This window comes from Vidua macroura, chromosome 19 (genome assembly GCF_024509145.1).
Source record: "Vidua macroura isolate BioBank_ID:100142 chromosome 19, ASM2450914v1, whole genome shotgun sequence".
Taxonomy (NCBI): Eukaryota; Metazoa; Chordata; class Aves; order Passeriformes; family Viduidae; genus Vidua; species Vidua macroura.
The window spans coordinates 2534975-2556369 of record NC_071589.1 but is presented as its reverse complement, the minus strand read 5'-3'; the positions used below and the strand labels follow the sequence as shown (position 1 = coordinate 2556369).

The 21395-nt window shown below is 53.0% G+C and overlaps 1 protein-coding gene across 1 annotated transcript in view; it reads right to left on the bottom strand.

Moving 5' to 3' along the window:
• Positions 1 to 10583, bottom strand: part of LOC128816904 (heparan sulfate glucosamine 3-O-sulfotransferase 3A1-like) — a 32635-nt gene extending 22052 nt beyond the window's left edge. The window contains exon 1 of the mRNA XM_053994883.1: positions 10015 to 10583. Within this exon, the coding sequence (XP_053850858.1) occupies positions 10015 to 10583 (569 nt within the window). The remainder of the gene's footprint in view (positions 1 to 10014) is intronic.
• Between the last annotated feature and the right edge of the window lie 10812 nt (positions 10584 to 21395).

Below are 21395 nucleotides of genomic sequence, written 5' to 3'. Positions count from 1 at the left end.
CCCAACAAAATCCCATCCCTGGTCCTAAGGAGGGTCCAGCTGAGCAGCTGGACAAGAAAATTTGGTGTTCTGTGGGACACACGGTGACTCTCGGCCATTCACACTCACTCACAGACTGTTCTGGGTTTTTTTGTGCTTGCTCAGAAACCTCTGGCAGCCCTTAAACCCTGGCAGGCTTGCACGGGGCAGAGGAGTTGGGCTAATGACCTCCAGGCAGCACAAGAGCTGACAGGGAGCAGGGGTTTGATGGTCATTTCCACCCAAATTACCCAGGCCACGGTGCAAAGTGCTGGAAATGCTCCCTTCTTTGCTACCAACCACGTGATGCCAACTGGAAAACTCCTCCCTGCACAGCAGCTGGATTTTTAACCAAACAACACCAACCATAATTCCCCTCCAGTAGCAGTTATGGGAGGATGAGCCTCCCTGGGTCACCCTGAGATCCACAAGATAATTCCTGTGCCAGCAGCAGGAGCAGACCCCTGGGTCCCTCCCAGATGAGACTTGGACTGGAAACAAAGCTGGACTTTGTTTCTTGTCCATCACACTTAGCAGCTCCTGATGCACTGTTCTTTCCCAAGCACTTCCAGGGTGTTTTTTAGACTCTTTTAGCTAAAAACCTCCCGTGGCAGCCAATTTCACAGCTTAATCTCACACTGTTTGAGGAAGTCTCTAATTCTGCTTCTTTCCAACCTGTTGCTGATAGTACAGATGGAGACATGAGAGGGGGAGGAGGGACAGCCACTGCCTCAGTAAGCACCCCATGAAACCTCCTCCCAGAGGCTTCTGGACCCGTGGAATGAGCAAGGACAAGCCAGGGCTCCCCAAGCCCTGCACAGGAGGTGGCTGTGCCAGCTGTCAACCCCAAACCACAGCTCTGCATGTCACTGCCTGTGCTCTGCTTGCTGCAGGCAACGAGATTTTCCTTTTGTGTTTTTATCCTCCTTTAGAGGTGATGAAGGCTACAACAACCTTTGCCACACACGCACAAGAATGCTGAATACCAGGCAAATATTCATATGCACACAGCAGAGTTCAGCAGTGCAACAGGACGGGATTATTGCACAATATTCACTTTATGCTTTGCTGTGACACGCAGCGTTTGCATGCAGAAAACCCCAAACTGTCTTTCAGAACAACCTGACAATCTCACAGCAATCAAAAGCAGAGCACCCCAAGCCCTGTGGTGGGGCTCTGCCAGCAGGTCCATGGACAGGGAACAAAGGCAACTGGAACCAGCTGAAACAGCAGGGTTCACTTTTAGGGACACAGACCAGAATTACCCGAGATGGAAGTTCGCCCAGACGTGGGGATTAGCACCCTCAACCCTTGTGAGAGGCGTCAGGGGAACTTTTCCTGACCTTCAGCACGAGCAGCAGGTTGAGGAGCAGCCTGGAGGATGTGGCTGATGCCAAGGGAAGCTCAGCACACGTTGAACACCCATGGCTGATGCTGCTACCAGCCAGCCTCCCCTCTCACCACAGCCAGGGGAGATCAGCACTGCCTGAACACGTGCCAAGAGGTCCCACATAACTCTGCCAGAGGCTCTGGGTGCTTTTCTGCCTCTTTCCCCGTGGGCAGAGTGGAGCATTCACTCCACCAGCGCTGCTGATGGCCATGGCACAGCACCAGCCTGCCAAACACAGGGGCTGGGGTGAGCTGTGCCGTGGCTTTGCCAACATTTCCTACCAGCAAGGTCTGGGGAAGTGAGAAACACCCCGGATGAGGCCACTGACCCGATGCCTGTGTCTCACTTGTGGCTCTGGCACAGGCTCCTCCTGCCGTCACCAGTTTTACCTATGCAAATCACAGCATGTTAATGGCTCTGTACTAATTGCACCCACTAATTGCTTCCCCCAGCCAGGCCTGGGGACCCTGCCGTGGGTGCAGGACCCCCAGGAGCAGGGGAAAGCTGTGCCTTGCTGCACCTGGAGACCCAGGGACCTCCCAATAGCTTCTTACTGAGGGCTAAAACAAAACCTGGCAAGGTACAACCAGGAGTCCAGCAATGCCGGAAACAAAAATGATTTAAGGAGCAAGTTTCCAACTGAGGTAACAACTCTGGAGCCAAAGTGCAGCTGCAAAATGGGAAAAGCAACATGCCCTGCTGGCTGCAGGGGCTTGAAGCACATCAGCACCGTGGGGTCACTGATCTGCAGGGGGTTTGGGGTGGCTCAGCTGAGCCAGGCAGCTCCTTGGCACAGCATCTCTCCTGGGCATCACATCTCCAGCCTTTCTCTCACTAGCTCTGTGCTGGAAGAGTCAGGACACAGAGCATCACCCAGGTGGTGTGGGAACCCAGCACATCCCTCTGGCTGCCCTGGCTGGCTCCAGACCCTGGCAGGGGGCTCAGAGACCTTGGCACGAAGTCAAAAACACCTGTGGCTTCCATTTTAGCCCGTGGAAAAAGCTGCCAACTCTGTGTGAGGAATTACAAGCCACAAGGGTTTGAGCAGTGTGGTAGTTGAATTAACACAGGGTGAAAAAGTAGAATTTTGGGGCTTTTTAGAATGGGGTTCAAGGGGACAAGATGGAGGGATTTGGGCGTGTCCTGACCTCCTTCTCCTTCTCCTTGCCCTCCATGTCTCACTGTGCTGGCGACACTTTTCTGTTGGTTTAAGGCACAGACACACTGTCCAATATCAATGACAGACATTGGCACGTTATTGTAAACACAGCACACGGAGTTTTTGGTATAAAATGGTAACACCACCCCAAGGGGTGGGAGTCTGTCACAGACTGACCTGCTAGACAGACTGCAGCTCCTTGAGAAAGCATGTTCTAGATAAGAGAAAATAAACAACCTTGAGAAGCCGACCCTGCGCATTCTGAGTTCTTCTTTGGCTGCACGGACTGAGAAACAAAGAATTTCACATTCTCGGAGTCACCTTGATCTGCAGACCCCGAGAAGGTGGGAAATCCAGATGTTTCCTCACCTGTTCTACAGAGCCAGTGCTTGGGATTTCTCTCTGTAATTAGGCTTCCCAAACAGTCCAGTTCAGACTGTGCAAAAGTGTTTAAATCATGTCAAAAGATGCTCTGTGTTACAACACAAGACCATGAAGGCAGAAGTGAAATGGTAATGACAAAATGTAACACTGAGGGTTGAAAGCTGTGGATATAAACACACAGAGCCACACATGGAAAAACACAGAAGGAAAAATTATTGATCTGGTGATTTTCCATAAAAGGCTTCCCCAGACAGCTTGGTTTATGGGAGGGAGCCCTCTTCCAACGGGCAATGGCAGAACAAATCAGCCTGGCTTTTTGCATTTTTAACAAAAAAAAAGATCCCACTGGAGAGAGAAATAAATAATTAAATCGATAAATAGCCAGCTTCCCATCGTGATGTTGCACTTGAACCTGAACATCTCTCCCCAGGGGATGATATGAGAAGGGTGGTTGTGGAAAGAAATGATCCAGCTGTTAATATCCCAGCTTGCAGCCACCAGCTGTGCTCAGGATCTGGAGTCAAGGGGTAGAGCTGGGAGCCAGGCAGGATCCCACTGAAGCTGCAGGAGTTTGGTGCAAGAAAGGCCCTCAGATGCCTGGAATCAGCCCAGTGGGATTTTCTAACGTGACACTTGGGCACAGCTGCTCGGCCATGGGGAAAACAGCCCCACGAGGCTTCCAAAGCTCCCCTGGGGCAGCAAGGAGAAGTTTCTCCTCTACCTCCCACCAGAGACATACCCAGCAGCCTGGGGGAGTCTGAGCAGGGATCTTCATATCATGCAACAGATGGTGTTGCAAGAGAAAGAGCACATAACGAGTCTCCTCACTTCCAGGAAGCAAGAAGGATGGCCTTGCCACGCACGAAGGGAACCGGCAATTTCTTCTGCTGAAAGATTTCCTCCTGCAGAATCACATTATTCAATGGAAGAAACGCCAGGAATAATTCACTTCCTCGAGCAACTCTATTTATACTCTCACTGCGGGCACCGTCCTGCTCGCGTCGCTCCTGGCACGGGGCTCCGGCGGGCGCGGTCTGGAGCTGAACGTGTTTAACCCCAAACCATGAAAAAGTGAATTTCCCGGGAGGTGGGTTGTGCAGGAGAAAGGCAGGAACACCAGCCACTGTCACAATCCCTGGGGTGACCCCAGACCTTGCATGAACACCCCCACTGCCCCACTTGGGCAGTATCCAACCCCAGCAACACAAATTTAACTGACCCAATTCACTTCCCTCCCATAATACCTGCATGTAATAAGAATTTGCAAAGATTTATGGCCACAACACCCGCCCCTGCTGCCCCTCGCCAGCATCTGCTGTTTCCCTGTGAAAGCAGTTTGGGTTACCTCAGAATTCCCCAGGGAAAAAGCATCATTAGCAGCTCAGGAGTTTCAATGCCTGCCTCGCACAGGGGGCTCATGGGGGGCTGTTCTCAGGTTTTCTGATCACCGGTTGTTTGCCCTGAACTCTTTGGAAGTGCAGCAGCTCCCTTCCCCCTCCCCAGACCTCACTGCTCCTATTATAAACTTCAAAAGGTGAAATCCAAGCTGGGCTGTGGTAAAGACATCCTGGTGGTGACGGTGTGGCCAGGGCATGGCCCTGGATCCCAGACTCCATGGAGTGACTCCCAGGAGCCCCCCCAAAGGCAGCAGGACAGGCAACGAGCATAGCTGGAGACTCACAAAATCCAACCAGAGTGGCTAAAGCAGGTGAATCTGCTGCTTCTCTAAAGTTTATACCAATTTTTGCCATAAATGAGCTCTCACCCCAGCCAGCTGCAGCTTTGTGCTGCTCTGCATGAGAGCTGGCTCTGAGAATTTTACTGACAACTTCTTGGACAGCCAAGGCCATGTTTTCCCAATTGCTCAGCACCAGCAGACAGGGCCAGGGGAGCTCTATTTGCAAACATCTCAGGTAGAGGCAGAGCCACAAGGTGGGTGAGGAAGGTGCTGTTCCCTCAAGGATTGGGGTGTGAAGCAATAGAGAAGAGAAGGATGGGCTACAGACTTCTGAACCTCCCCAGTGCAGACCACAGCATCTGGAAAAAAAGAGTCCAGTAAAATCTGAAGAATTTATTTTGATGCTTTCTGATAGGAATGTGGTTGACTTCTCCTAATATGCCAACTCAAGAGCTCACTCCATCATCAGGAACAGACACAAACCCCAGATATGAACTTCTCCATTAACAGAAAACAGAAGGGGTATGTAGAGACACAAAATGCTTGGAAAAAAACACCAAAATCAATAACCCTTTGGGGTCTCTTTAAGGAGTAAGAGGGGGAAGAGCCCAGCCCTGTTCTCTACAGGGAGATCTCGTGAGGAGTGTCTGTACAGTGCCATCCCTGGAGAGTCCATCCAGCTGCAAGAACACAGCCACTCAAAGCTGGGTCAAGGCTACAGCTGCTCTGCCAGCAGCTCTGGTGGGGTTCACCTGCTTTGGGTGGTATTTAACCCATCAGAATCCATGTAACTCCTCGTGTCTGTGCTGGAGAGAGGTGTCACGCCACAGCCCTGCTGGTTCCATCCCTGCAGCACAGGGCAGTGACTTCCCCTTTATCCATGGGCAAACTGAGGCACACCACCACATCTCCCCCGCAGCCAGGCGCCAACTTCCAAACTGCTTCAGATCTCTACTGAAAATCCTTGGGGTATCCAAGTCCAGGCAGCGACGAAACACATGAGCACCAGAACCAGTTACTGTCTTACACAGACTCAACAACTCCAGCCATGATTTCCCCAGCATTTCCAGCTCCCTTCCCCAGCAAAGAAATGTCCCTTCAGCCACCCACAGACCCACCTCATCCTCCCTCTGCAGGGACTCCTTGCCCAGGAGACCCAGGCTGCCCAACCAGCAGAGGAACTGCTGTGCCAGGCTCAGCCCATCTCCATCTGTTGTTTACAGTGAATTAGCTGCACTTTGGGGCCATGACCACCTTTTGTTTCCTTTTTATACAGTACCTGGCCCTGCGAGCTCGGTACAGGAGGTGTTTGATTACACAGCTAATAAATAAACAAGGACCTTGATCCTCTTCAGCATGTGGCTGTCCAAGGCTGCAATTTCCAGGGAAACTGCTTCAGGCTGTGCTTGATGCTATTAGTGAGTCAAATGTGCTTGGGAGATGAGATGTTCCCGGGACAAGGAGAAGGCACTGCTAAACCAGCCCTTCCTACGTGCAGCTGGGAGTGGAAAACCCAAACTGGTTTAAGCTCAATGTCCAATAACACAAGCCGTGCTCTGTGCTGGGCACACCCTGAACACAGCCAAAGAGCTGGTGTTTCTTGCAGAAGCAGCAGGGATGGCTGAAGGAGGGTGGGGAGATGATCACTTCAAGGCAACTCCTGTTACAGCATCTCCCTCACATGGGGAGGTTTGCAACAAGGTCTTTCCTCCTGAAGGCCACCCGCTCCTCCTCCACCTTCTATAAATTGTATTTACTGCCCTGATGTCCCCCTGACAACAGCCACACACTCTTGCCCCCCACACCAATACTCCCCCCCTCCCTCCCACACTTACTCACTCACAGAATGCTCTGCTGGATTACAGAGACCTGAAAACCCCTGCCAGAGGAGCAGCCTGACTCCTCCATCCCCAGGGCTCTGATTTCACCCTGGTTTGAGGCACAGAGGATGGGACACAGCTCGAGGTGGGATGCAGCTGCTCACAGCTGCTGTGAGCATCTCCCCTTCCAACAATCCTCCTCTTCCTCCATCTCAGACCTCGTCAGCATCTGAGATGTTCTCTGTTCCCTTTGACTCAGAAATATCAGTGGTTGCCTAGATTACAAAGAAAAAAAAAAAAAGGAAAAAAATCCCAAGAGGACATTAATTAGGAGTCAGAACTCCCCAGCTCTGGAAGCATCGAGGAGGAGCGATATTTAAACTCCCAACCTGACGGAGTAACTTTGAATTATCTTTCATCTTCCCCTGCATCAGATGTAATCTAATGACATTAACTTGTGAAAGTGGCATTGGTGCTACAGAGGCAGGGAGATTAAAACATATGAAATAAATGTTCCTGGGGTGACTGACAGTATAATGGCATTCCAACAGGCAGCTCAATCAGTGCGAGACTAACAAAAGATCAGAGGGAAAGAGCCACATTCGCCGTATCACCCGCAAACACAGATATTTTCTTTTAATCCAGGCTTTTTTTTTTTTTTACATGACTGGCTCAGCCCCTGTTCTTGGGAGTTTTCCCCAGGCTGTACAGCCGTTTTCGGGTGGGGGTTGGCAGTTGAACTCTATTAAAGCCCATGCTCACCTGCTATTGAACTCTGTTAGCTCAATAGCCTTGTTCAGTGCTGGAGCAGCAATCTCAGCACTGAAGTCAATGCGAGCATTGTGGGCTGCCCCCTCCCTCCTTTTGTCCCCACTGGATGAGGGGACTCAAACCCAAAACAGAAAAAGCTCCTTTGGGCACACAGCTGCTCTTGATATTCAACCCACACACGGGCCCACACGGAGGTGTCACACTCACCAAATTCAATCCCACAGACGGTTTTGACAAAGTCAGCTTCTCCAGGGGACCAGGGGCTGCACCATTACTCTGTTTATTTCCTGGATGATGTTTCCATGCACCCCAGCAGGTGACCTGCATGTCACCAAGCCCGTGCCCCACAGGTACACCAGGCTGGCTGCTCCAGGAGCATCACCCCACTGCTGCAGGCACCGCCCAGCCGTTCCCCCTGCTCACAGCAGCTGCTAGGGGAGCAGCTCTTTTATTTCCAGGGAAAATCAGGGCTCTCCTCATGCCCGAAACCCCACAGCCACCCTGTCCCTGTGGCAGCCCACCTCCGTGCTCCAGTGACAGCAGCACCAGCTACACAGGCTGGCTGCCCCTTCAATCTCTGCAACAGCCACCAGCTTTTTGTTCCCTGGGCACTGGCTGCCTGTGCAGGCTTCCTGCAGGGGCTGAAAACAAACCCAAGTGTTTATACCTTGTAATGACCCTAAACCTGTTTAGTCTGACTGCTGGGAAACAGCAGCGCATGAAACCTAAGCCTCTGATGCCAAAGATAAGGAACTGGGGACCTCTGGCAAACATCTGGCCATTTCCCCAGCGCTGAACCCTCATCAAAGATTACAGCAAAGCGTGCAGAGAGACAGGTAGGTTTTTAAATGAGTATTTGTAACTGGTGACCAGCGTGCTGGCACCGCAGCTCTGCCATCGCGCCGGGGCCCCGTGTGCTAGCAAAGATTACTCATACAAGCAAAGCCAGCAAGATTAGGTCTCAAAGGAATAATCCCGCACAAAGAATTCACTGTACCTCAGCCTCCACAGGGCTAATAATAAAAAAAAAAAAAAAAAAAAAAAAAAAAGGAAAGGAAAAAAAAAAAAAAAAAAAAGATGAAACTCCACTCAGCACATCAAATACCAGAACAAACAAACTGCAGCAATTGATGGGAGAGCTCATGTGCCAACTGCTAAAACATAATGAGCACACAAACAGCACACGGGACAGCATGGCCAATGAATAAGAGCTGCAAGATCAAGACCAAACCTCTGGAAAATTATATCCCCGACACTGCACTGTGCCCTAAATGCCTGTGGCTCCTCCTCTGTCTAGGTCTGCACTCCTGCTTCCAGAAGCAGGTCTGTCCCACTGCCATCTGCTCCTCAAAGCTTCGGGAGCATCTTTGATAAATGAGCTTTTCTGCATATCCACCATAAATTTCAGTAGATGCCACCCCACAGCCATGTGTTTATTTTTCAAAGTCAAGACTTGATTAGAGTTCTTGAGGTTTTTCAGATTGATTTTTAACGTTTCCTTTCTGCTACAGGGTCAGCATGTGGAAATTGGATAAGCACAGACTAAAAATACAGTTTTGTAGACAGCTTCAGCCCACACAAAAGGAAATCTTTCTTCTCAAGAGAGCCCACACTTTGCAGCCTGCAGAAACCCAGCGTGTTTCTGACACCGGCAGATACACAAGGAAGCTCATCCCTTCCACGTGTTAAGACTTTTACATCAACACTCGGACTGTCAGTACTACCCTACTCCACATTTCGATACTGTCACCACAAGCTGAGCCAAAATCCTCTTCTCTCTGCTAACAGCCGGGCTTTATGCAAAAGTAAAACAAACCCCAGGGGTACGCAAAATCCTGTTTGCTTGTTCATTCAAGAAAGCCACAAACACAAGTCACACTTCTCGAGACAGCAGTTTCACTCTCACCCTAAGCAAGCCCTCCTATAGGAATCTGCCGGAAAGACGCTCCTCCACTAACTGTAAAACACACAACAAAAAAAAGACCTGAACAACTTCAGTGAGAACCCTCTTGGCTTTAACGTTTACCGGCTTGTTTAACAAAACACTAATTCATGGAAAGAACCACCCGATCAGCCTTTTGCTAGTATTCCGTGGGCAAGGTGAGCATGTGGGGCATGCTCCTGGAAGTGACATTTTTGGTCACAGTTTTAGTCACTACTGGGATGCTGAAATATTTACGTGGGAAAGAGGAGGTTTTTGCCCACGCTGACGACAGGAAAAGTGGCTTCTAGCGGCTGCAGCGCTGGGCTGGGAGCTGCGATGATCCGCTGAGGAGGCAGCCGGGGCTGCGGGGTGGCTCGGCTGAGACTCAGCGGTCAGCCACAGGTTTTGCCAAGAGCTGGCGGATTATAAAGATACTGGGGGCCCGTGCTTCTCATGACAGGGTTTAGCTCTGCCTCGGCATCCCCGCGCAGTCCTCAGGGCAGCGGGGCACCCACCGCTTCTCCCTTTGTGCGTGTCACGGACCCCGCAGCAACAGCCGGGCTGCGGCGGCAGCGCCGGGGGGACCCCGGGAGCGCTGGGGACAGGAGATCCTGGAACGGGGAGAGCCGGGAGGGGGATGCGGGGAGAGGCGGGCTGGAGGACGTGGGAGCAGGGACGGAGGAACGGGTGGAGCGAGGGGCTGGAGGGAAGAGTGCTCGAAGAGCGGAGGAACGAACACGGGGTGGCCGAGGAAAGGATCGGCGGGTCTGGGGAGCGAGGACGGGGCTGCCGGGAGCGGCGGCCAGCGGGGGGCACTGGCGGCTCGGCCACCGCTGCATCCCCATCCCCATCCCCGGCCGCGTCCCGTACCTGTACCAGGCGAGTCCCCGCTCGTAGTTGCGGTCGAAGAAGTGGGGCTCGGCGCCGACGGCGCGCACGTCGGGGTGCACCCGCAGGAACTCCAGCAGCGCCCGCGTCCCCCCCTTCTTGACGCCGATGATGATGGCCTGCGGCAGCCGCTTGCTGCCCTCGCCCAGCAGCAGAGCCAGGGTGCCGGCCGTGCCCGCCGCGCCGCCCCCGCCGCCCGAGCCGCCGGCCCGGCTCCCGCCGCCCCCGGCCGGCGGCTCCGCGCCCGGCGCCGCCTCCTGCCGCCGCCGCCGCTGCTTGAGCCGCTGCAGGAGCCGCTTGCGCCGCGCCGCCGCCGCCTGCCAGGGGGGCAGCTCGGCCGAGCCGCCCAGGAACTCGCCGCCGCCGCCCTCGTCCTCCTCCGATGCGGCGCCGGCGGCGATGATGGGTCCGGGCAGCGTCTGGCAGCGGTCAGCCAGGCAGTAGAAGACGTAGAGGGACATGAGGAGGGAGCAGAGCATCACCAGGAACTTCTTGAAGATGCTGCGGGGCAGCGGCTCGGCGGCGGGGGCGGCCGCCGCGCTCACGGCCATGCTACCCCGAGAGCGCGGCCGGGCGCCCTGGCCATGCTCCGCGGCCGCCCCCCGGCGCGGCCCCTCCGCGCTGCGCTCCGCGGGGCCGGGGGGCTGCGCGCTGCCGCATCCCCGGCGCGGGGACCACGCCGCAGCGGCGCTTCAGGGGGGCATCCCCCGCGGGGGGACAGGGGGGCTGGGTTTGGGGGAGCGCGGAGCCGCCCCCGCTGCCGCTCCAGGTGCGGTACCGGGGCTCGACGCGGGGCTCCCACGTGCGGAGCCCGCCGCGGAAAACTTCGGCGGAGGCATCGCCGGGCGCGGGGCGGAGCGCTGCCGGCGGCGGGGCCAATGGCGCGGCGGGGGCGGGGGGCAAAGCCGCCCCCGGAGCGGGCGGACCCCGCTGGGAAGCCGCTGCCGAGCCCTTTAGGGGGGAGCGGAGATGTCCGGGAGGCTGTCCCGGAGGGTGCGAGGATGCTCTGGGGGATGTGCCGGGAACCCCCCGGGAGGCCGTGCCGGGGGGATGCGTGGGTGGCCGGGAGTTGTTCCGGAGGCAGACGGATGCAGGGATGCCCCGGAGGCTGTGCCGGGAGGGGCGGGGGTGCCCCAGAAGCTGTCGCAGGGATGCCCTGAGACTATCCCGCGGGGCAGGGAGGAGATCTGGGAACTGTCTCCTAGTTTTCCTCTCGGCGCTGACTGCTCTCCAGCCCCAGTGGGACATCCTGCTGCCCACGGGCAGCCTGCTTTGGCAGCCGAGCTCCGCAGGACTTTTCTGTCCAGCACGTGCGGTGCGATGAGACCCTGGTGTCTGCCTGACCGCGCTGTGCACCTGCCTGTCCGGCCACTCAGGTTTTTTGAACTAACCCCCCTGCCCCGCATCCCTCCGGACCTGAGGACAAATTCCTGATATGCCCAATAATCCACCCTGACAGACACAAATCCCTTTGCATGGAAGAACAGTCCCCCTTAAGCTCAGCGAAGCCACTGATGGGTGTAAAACACGCTCACGGTATCACAACCAACAGTTCCACTGAGCTCTGTACCGAACACAGCACAGAAACACCCCAAATCAGACTTTTCCCCTCTAATTTGCACAATCTGCCCCTAGGCTGGCTGCAGAATCTGGCCCACGGTTGGTAAGAAATATCTACAAACGCAACACGATATTGCTCTTGGAATTTGCTCTTCTCCTTGGAGAGTACATAAAATGTGGAAATAGCTCTCAGCTTCGTGGCTCGGCTGCCTGATTCTAAGGGCTTCGTTATTTCATTGCCTGTGGGAATGCCCTCTTAATTTGAAATGTTTGTCATAGATTATAGAATTTTCAAACAAACTTGCACATGAAACACTTGACTTAGATCTTTTTTTTTTTTTTTTTCCTTCTGTTTGGTGTGGACCTAGCTGAGGACTTAAACTTCAACTACTTGGAAATAAAGCTGGTGTATCCACAAATTATGCAATGGAAAGAGGGGAGAAAAATTGCATTGAATTATAATCAGCCATCTGTAGAGCTGGCTGGCTAATAAAAATGTGTTTCCAAATAGTAAACAGACCAAAATTAATAACAAATGCTATTTGCAATGAATTACTCTAGGACATCTCAGTGTGTTTGGTGACTTCAAGATACTGTAGCGTTTCAGGTATTTCAGTGCTCCAATAAATAAGTGGATTTAGAAAATGCTATAAGCAGGTTAGGCCACCAACACCTCTAGGCAACTACTTACATCATTAGGAGCCTAAATGCCTTTAGAAATTTGTGCTCTGATCCAGCTCATTGAAGTCAATGAAAAGACACTGCTGACATCAATGGGCTTTGGACTGGGCCCTGCAGAAGGGCAAAAGTGGTTTGACTTCTTGTTATTGTCATTATGATACCTTTTTCCTAGGCACTAGAACAGTGCTACACCTTCTGTTTGGGAAAAAAAAAAAAAAAAAAAAAGGTCGTTTCAAATGGAGAAAAACAGAAAAGAGAAGTGAAATAGGCGTGAAAGAGCGTAGAGCTGGGATTGCATTGCAAGACTTATGTTTGCAGCATTTTTCCTGGAAATATTTGTGTGAATCTCAGCTTTCCTTTAAAGAGTCACTAGCTGACTAGGGAAAATATGACCAGAGCCTGTATAAAAAGTTTCAGTGTCTAGAAAGCAATAAGCTAAATATATCTATATTTAAAAGAGCCCTACGATATTTAAGGCAAACTTGTGATATTTTTACAGACCCTGACTCATGGTTTCTGCCTCCTGGGGCTGAAGGCACCAGTAATTCTGCAGCCAGGAACAGCTCTGCAAGAAGGAAGGTGTCTTAATGCTTTAGAAAGGGCAATACAGGGAAATAGTTTCACCCGTATTGCTGCGGACTCTGTTAGTACAGCTGCAAATCTGAGATTCTTTATTAGCAGCAGACTGGTTTGGACCTTATTTTTGGATGAGTTTTTCTTGCTACAGAGACCATTTGATGAAGGCTGTACTATAAAGCCAGAAAAATTATGTGGCTGAGATCATGACATCAAGTGCTGAGAACTTACTCGTCTTATCTATTTTAGCCCTGCTGCAAAAATAACCCTTCTCAGGGATAACTTAAGGGTTTTTAACGACTTAGAGCTTGCAGCAAAAGTTGCTTTTCATTTTACTCAGTCTCTTGCACTCACTGACTTAACATTTTCAGTGCAGCCTCTTTCTTTGCCCCTTAAATTTCTGTCTGCCCATCTCAGAGCCTTTCATTACACCCACCACAGACCCAGCATGGCTCTCCCACAGCCGGGCAGGAGAAGGTGCTTGGATCCCTGGGGGGGGATCCCAGGGAAGCTCTGCACACCACGCTGGCCCCATGGGCCCTGGTCACTGTCCCCAGAGTGCTGCCAGGGTGGAGGGGAGTGTGGCCATCCCCAAGGCTGTGCCCCACGGCCGTGACTCACAGCTCCCTGGCACCAATCCTGCTGCTGGCATGGGCTCAGCCCTGGGATGCTGCTGGCAGGCTCTCTTTCCTCTGTGCTCCTGTTTGCACTTGCTCCTTACTTTGCTCCCTTCCTTTCTCCTTTTATCTGTTTGCAGTTTTATTGCTCGCTGCGCTCCTGCCTCCCCCCAGAAATGCTCCACTGCTGCAGTCATTTCGGGTGTTGGGGGTGAGTGGGGCTCCTCTCCTGGCACGGCTGGTGCCAAAATCCTCCTTTCAGCAGCAGCAGCAGCAGCAGCAGCAGCAAGGTTTCCTACTCCAAATGGGCTGATTTGGGATGCCTCTCACTGAAGAAACACACCTGCTTGCCAGGAGAGACCTTTGCCACGTGAGGCTTAAATGGAGCAAGCGAAATCTTCTGCCCCTTGGCAAACTAGAGCTGAAGACTTTGCTTCCACCATCTGACATTTCCAGGTGCTTCCATACAACTGGGAAGGGGGAAGGCTTGCACCTCGGATGCTTTGTGCATGCACAGCCCGTGCCAGCCCCACTGGCATTGCTGTATTTTTTCCCCCTTCCCAGTGACCCGTAGCACAGATGGGATCAGGGGTTAAACTGGGAGTATTGGTGGAAAAGGGACCGGGAGCCCGAGGCTAGTGCAACTTAACAAGTGATTATAAGGTCTGAAGGGAAAGGGAACCGCTGCCTGTCAGGAAGCTGCTGCTGAAGAAAACATCCCTTTGTGCCGGGGAGATGGAGTATGGGACAGAGCAGAGTGAAACAGATTGATAACCAAGGGGTGATGTGACCCCACATAGGCTCCCACAACAAAAGCCCCTTCATCTAAAATGAATAGGAACAATGGCTAATGGGGACAGGCCAGCAGTGGCCAAGGATCTGAGAGCCAGGGGAGAGGGAGGAGGCAATGACAGCTCCTGTTCTACCCAAATCCTCTATTGATCTCAATAATCTCCTGGGCTTTCCCCCGCGTTTGAAATCAGACTGAAAGTTCAAGGACTTTTTGCTTTTAGATTGTAGGAACACGCATTGTTCTGGAGAGCCATTGAGGTGTGCTGGGCAGGCTGCTGGGAAGAGCCCTGGAGCAGGCTGAGAGGCCAGGGAGGAGCTGCTGCTGTGCCCTGTGATGTCCCCAGCCCTGGGCTGGCAGTGGTGGCAGGAGCACCGTGGCTGCTGCCCTCATCCCAGCTCTCTCTGGCTCCCAAGGGGCTTCCAAACCCACCAAGATTTTTGGGGCAGAGGATGTGTGGATGCCCAGAGGCTGGCAGAGTCAAATGCTGTCAAGTTATTTAAAAAAAAGGAATTGTGATCTTTCTGTTAGGGGGCCAGCAGGGCCTCCTTAGGCACAGCACGTGGTGAGGGTGTTCAGGGCAGCAGCAGAGCCATGAGGGCACTGGGAATTAGGAGCTGCATCCCCATGGAGCATCAACAGAGTCCAAGCAGATGGGACGGTGATGGAGAGGTGTTGGAGACCTGGTCATCAGCTCTAGTCCTGATAGTTTTGTTGAAAAGGTATCTTGAAATATTGAACAATGTAGGGATGGGATTTTGCTTTGGTTTTTAATATTTTTTTTCTTTTGGAAGGACAAAAGTATCTACAGGAAATACCATGTAGACCAGGGAAAAAAGAAAAAAAGAAAAATTTTGAGAGACTGTTTTCACTCTGCACTCTCTTAACCCGACCAAATGACTTGTTCTGTTGTATAATTTGCAGTGCCTGTGCCCAAAAGCAAGCAGACCTGTGAGCAGAAAGCCAGTGAAATCCGAGTCCTGCTTTGGCTGGGGCTGGAGGCCACATATCTCTGTACCTGATGCATGCCCATGGCACTGAGTGAATGCACCTTGTTCCTGCTACCTCCTGCCCAGCTGGGATTGGGCCAACTTGATTAGAGAGCTGGCACAAGGCACGAGGACATCTGGGAGGCCTCAGATCAGGAGCATGAATTAATAAGAACCAGAAAGAGGAGGAGACTGAATTGGACTCAGGAGCTCCACGCTGCCAGCCATGGTGCCTGGCTGCTGTAAATGGGGTCCTGACCTCCGGCCCTGCCCTTCCCAAGGTGGCCATCCTGCTCAGGGGGATGCCTGTGCCATGCAGGAGGGAAGAGCCTGGTGGCAGCTCGTGGATGGCTCAGCCTGCCATGCCAGCAGCTGCAGCAGTGCTTCCCAAAGGCTGGAGTGGGCTACAGACCCCTGGGGCCAGCAGGAGTGTGCCTCTCCCCTCCTGACCGAGCCCAGCTGTGGTTTTGGTGGCTGTGATGGTGGGACAGGCTGGCACATGGCACGGCCAGGGCAGCCTTGGTACTGGGCTGTGACACTGCAGCCCACCAAGGGACCAGGACTGGCCAGTGCAGCCAGCCCACCACTGGTGGCCAGCCAGAGGCAGGGCCAGAGGAGGAGCAGCCCACGGACCTCAGCCAGTGGCACTTTCTGCAGCCAGTGACCTCGGGGGACTGGCACCACGTCTGTGAGATGCCTCAGCCCAGCTGAAACACACCAGGTTGGCTCAGCAAATGCCACAGGCAAACAGCCACCCACCCTGGCCACATCAGGGAGGCTCTCTGCACCACCCATGTCCCCCTGCAGGCCCCAGGAGCAGGCAAAGAGCTCCTTTCCTCCATCAGCAGAGGGTGAGGAACTCCCTGAGGCTGAGGATGGCTGAACAGGCTGGAACAGGCTGGCTCCATGGGGCAGTGCTGGCAGCTGCTTGGCTGCAAGGGGCTGGGAGCCTGAAGAGCTGCATGGGAAGGTCTGGAGCTGCTGGGAATGGGAGCTGGGTGATACACTGAGGGGTCTGTGTGCTGACAGCTACACTGGGAGCTCAAGGAGCTACACTGTGGGAGCTGGGTGCTGAGCCCAGCTCTCACCTGGGCTTTCACCAGGTGGGAAATATCCTGTCCTCCCGTGTTGGCTGGAATGACATCCACCCCTCCCCGGGCTGTAGGGAACAATGGATTGCCAGCTGGAGAGCCAGGGCAGGCAGCAGGGGTGGGGACACTGTGCTGAGCACAAAGCCACACGCAGGGGAGCCTCACATCTGAAACAACCTGTTACACCCCAGTGCCCAGGCATCGGCAGCTCCCATCCTGGAAAACCCGCTCCTGGAATAGCCCAGCACACCCCGAGGTGGCCTGTGGTGCCCTGGCTGCACGTCCACGCCCACAGGGTGCTGGGGGTGCTCTGGGCACCCCGAGCTGTGGGGTCGTTGTGGGGCTGGCAGCCCGGGATGTTCCCAGCAGCCCTCAGCCACTGCAGGCAAATATTTACAAGAGCTCTCCAAGGGGGAACCCATAAACTGCTGCCTGGTATAGCTTCCTGAGGATCACTCCAGACAGCTATATTATCTGGAACATGAAGTAGTTACACTCCTGCTGCTCTTCCAGTGCTTTTGAAACAGATACTTGTCTCTTTTATTACCTTTGTTTGTGTCTCCTTTTATTTGTGCTCTGCATGCTTCCTTGTGCTGAGTGTGCTACAGTTGTGAGTGGCTATGGGTTGGAACAACAATAAATACCTTCCAGGCCTTTTGTGCTTTTTAATATTATTCTCCATTAAAAAAAAAAAAAAGCCCCCCCCCCCCCCCAAAAAAAAAAAAAACAGACAGAAAAAAACCAAGTCAGGCAATGAAAACAAAACAGGGAAAATTAAACTCTAAATCTGCATTTATGGTTCTTCATTAAACACACAGGGAAGGCTGGCTGCTAACTCTTGATAAAATGTTTTGGCTCTGTTAAAAATGTGCTTTTGGGAAAAGTGGTGTGTTTTGTGGAGTGGGGTTGGCTTGGATGAAGATATATACTTGGTAAGGTTTCCCCAGTCCGGGATGGACATTCCAGCTGGAAAAAATGACCCCAACAACTGGACTGGGGAAAAGGTGTGCCCTACATGGGGGTGAGAGTTACCCACTTCCAGCTTCATTTTGCTCCTCTATAAAATGCTTTGTCTGTCTGTGAAGCCTCAACCAAGCAGCTCTGAAGTTAAGGGCAGTCTTTAAATGGACTTAATTGGGTATCAGGCAATGCTTGGAGACCACTGAGGACAGAATCAGTCTTCCAAAAGGCTGGAAAAAAACCAGCCAGGGATGCACCAATGAGGGCCTGGGTGTAAAACCCTTCACAGCAGGTTTTAGGGGTAATCTGCCCTTTGTACAGCAATGGTGCACGTGGAGGTTGAATGTGGAGGCACTCATGCCTTGCTCTTTTTATCCAGTACCTTTGGAACACCCCACTCCCCTCAGGAAGGATGAACCCACAGCTGGAAACAACTGGCCCAGCAGAGCCCCACAGAGCTCCTGGGGTGATTTAACACCCAGAAAACACCAAGCCCTATGGGGCAGGCACAGAGAGAGGGGCAGTGATGCACGCCCAGCACAGCAGCAGAGCTGGCAAATCCTGGGTGCCCCCTCTTTGGGGCTCCCCCTGTTCCAGCCCGGCTGAGCTGTGACAGCTCTGCTTATGGGCTTTGCTGGGCTCAGGAGAGCACTTTAAAAGGAAGCAAAGCAGCAACACAGCCTTAGTTCTTGCTGGAAGAGGGAACAAGAGATGCACATTCCTGCCTTGTATGGGAAATTTGGCCTTCTTGCATCGCCCTGAGGGTTTGGGCTGGACCCGGTGCTCTTAGCACCCCACCCTCAGCCAGCCCCTGCTCCTGTGGGGCAGCCACTGTCAGCCCCGAGCTGGTGGGGCTCCAGCAGAGGGTGAAGGCTCACTGAGGCTGAGGATGGCTGAACAGTGGCGAGGACCACGCCAAACACACCTAAGAAACCCTCAGCCCACTGAGGCTGAGGACTGTGGGAACCCAGCACACCCCTCTGGCTGCCCTGGCTGGCTCCAGACCCTGGCAGAGGGCTCAGAGACCTTGGCACAAAGACAAAAACACCTGTGGCTTCCATTTTAGCCCATGGAAAAAGCTGCCAACTCTGTGTGAGGAATTACAAGCCACAAGGGTTTGAGCAGCGTGGTAGTTGAATTAACACACGGTGAAAAAGTAGAATTTTGGGCTTTTTAGAATGGGGTTCAGGGAGTCAAGATGGAGGGATTTGGGTGTGTCCTGACCTCCTCCTCCTTCTCCTTGCCCTCCATGTCTCGCTGTGCTGGTGACACTTTTCTGTTGGTTTAAGGCACAGACACACTGTCCAACATCAATGACAGACATTGGCACGTTATTGTAACCATGGCACATGGAGTTTTTGGTATAAAATGTGAACACCGCCCTGAGGGCAGACAGAATGCCATGGCCGAGCTGCTGGACAGAGCTCAGCAGGGCAGAGAAAGAATGTTCTAGATAAGGGAAAATAAACAACCTTGAGAAGCCGACCCTGCACATTCAGACTCCTTTGGCTGCACGGGCTGGGAGAACAAGGACTTTCACACTCTCGGGGTCACCTTGACCTCCAGACCCCTGAGAGAGGATGGCTGAACAGTGGCAAGGGCCATGCTAAACACACCTAAAAAACCCCAGGGAGGGGAAAGCTGCCCTGTTGTGTGTTTGGCAGGGTGTCCTCATCCATCTGCCGGGATTCACTCCGCACACCAACCTGTGTGTGCCCCTCTAGGATGGGGTCTGGACACAACCCCAGCAAGGTGTGACCCTGAGAGCCTCTTCCAGTGTGTGCCAGGTGCTGGAGGCAGTCCCAGGACCGAGCAGTTCTCAGTTAGGAGCACAGAATCCCAGTGTTCATTTAGGCCTAATTTGCATGTTCAGCACGGCGCCGAGTGTGTAATTACTGAGCTGCCTCAGCTCTGTGGCTGTTTCCAAACATCACCTTCAGTGCTTCACAGAGCACAGGCAGACACTTCCCAAGGCAGCTGCCTGTGGGGTTTGGCTGAGGGAAGCAGTGGGGCCGGGGGGAGGCTGCACAGGGGCTGCCAACAGCCTTGGTTGGACGTACCCAGGGAGATGTGGTCACCTCCTCCACGTGGGGATGAGGGCTGAGAGCAGGACAGGTCAGTTCAGGCTTGTTATCAGCAGTGTCTCTTCAGAGGACACAGTCTTAAGTTGCCAGGGGAAGTTTAGGTTAGCTGTCAGAAAAAAATTCTTCACTGGAAGGGTGATTGGGCACTGGAATTGTCTGCCCAGGGGGGAGTGGAGTCACCACTAAAAAAAGCCTGGACGTGGCACTCAGGGCCGTGGTTTAGTTCTTGAGGAGGTGTGAGGTTAGGTCATGGGTTGGACTTGATGATCTCAAAGATCTGTTCCAGCCTAGTTCATTCTGGGATTCTGGGATTCAGGGGCTTGGCATCTGCCATGCACTAATTAGATGTGCCCTCATCAGGGTGTCCCTTCCCACTCTCTATTCCCTTCTGGCCTCCACATTTACCCAGGAGTCCTTCTCTCCTTCTTGGGGGCTGTCAGAAGTGTGGTGGGAGGGCTCAGGCACTACTGAAGGTGGGAACACCTCAGCTTTGAGGTTCCCCTTCACTGTCTGAGCTTGTGTCCCAGCTCAGAGGCATCCACCTAGATACAGAAGGGAAAAGTGAGGCGCAGGATCCCTGTGCGTGTGCTGCCAAGCTCTGCTCCTGTCTCTGTGTAAATATTTGTGTTCCAATGCACTCAGGAGCACAGGCAGAGGTGTGGGTGTGTGTTTTGCTGTGGGGGACACCCACATGGCTGCACTGTGTGAGCTTGGAGCATCTGCACCTCAGGCATGTTTTCACGGAGGGCTCTGTTTCTTCAAGGGTTTCTCTGCACGGATATTCCCAAGAAAAAGAGCCTCACACTGCTTTAAAACACATTTCTGTCTGAATGGGCATCCCAGTGACTACAACTCCAGGGCCATGACGAAGAACATCTCAGAGAGGATGGAGCACCACCACACACTGTGTCACTCTGGGATTTTTTTCTCCTACCAGCCTGGTTTCCCCATCCCCTGCACTGAACAATGCAGTGGAGAGGGAGGTGATGGGCACCCCGTGCCACCAGGTCAGCTCTGCTTTCCAGCTGCCTGTCTCTTTGCCTCAATGGATTTTACTTCTTTCTGGCTGCTAGTATCAACAAAACCTGCCAGGGCACCTCATCACTGCTGCTCCCCAAGAGCAGACATGACATACTTGGAGCATGCAGTCAGCTTTTCCAGCCCGTCCACACAGCTGGTGTAAACTGCCTAAGTACCATCAAAAACCACTTTATAAACTGAGGATGGGAAGGGGATGATTGATGGCTCCACACTGGACATGACACAGCTCCTACACTTCCCTATATTTATAATATTTGTGTATTGCCCCTACCTCAAAGCCTGACTGGGCTGGTCCAATTCACTTAGAGATAGGAATTTGGCACAGCCTGCCATAAACTCCATCACTTTGGGCCACCAAGGGAGAGCCATTGTTATAAACTTTCTCCCCCACACCCTGCTTGGCCCCCTTTTTAACCCCATTCCAGTTGCATTATTTCTTTACAAGCCAGCAAGAACAGAAACAAACGTTTCACATCTGTTCTCGCAGTCTGGCCATTTGCATGAGAATCATGGGCCAGTGTTTCACTGAGCACAGCTCACTGGCCAGCAATGGGGACAGAGCTGGCCACCACTGGCCCCTCGTGCTTCTGCCAGATGTCTGAGCTCTGCACAACACAGACAGACCCACAGCATTAGGAAATCACCTTCTTTTTGGGATCTAATCACTCCAGAGATGTGCCAGGTAATTTTTCTTTTTGGGTGGTGTTGTGCAGCTGATCCTCACTCCTGGGTCAGCCCTTTGGAACCTCCTGTTTAAGGGGTTTGGTGGTGTTCTGCTTTTCCAGCACCAGCATCATGAGGGGAAGGTTGGTGCACCAGCCAGCCTTGAGGCAAGGCTGTGTTTTGTTTAGTAGATCAGTAATGAGCATTTTAATGGTAGAACATCTCCAGTGATATTGGCACCACTGGGAAAGATCCTCGAGGAATATGCCTGTGTTTCACAGGGAGTTCCCATTTGGAAAAAAAAAAAAAAC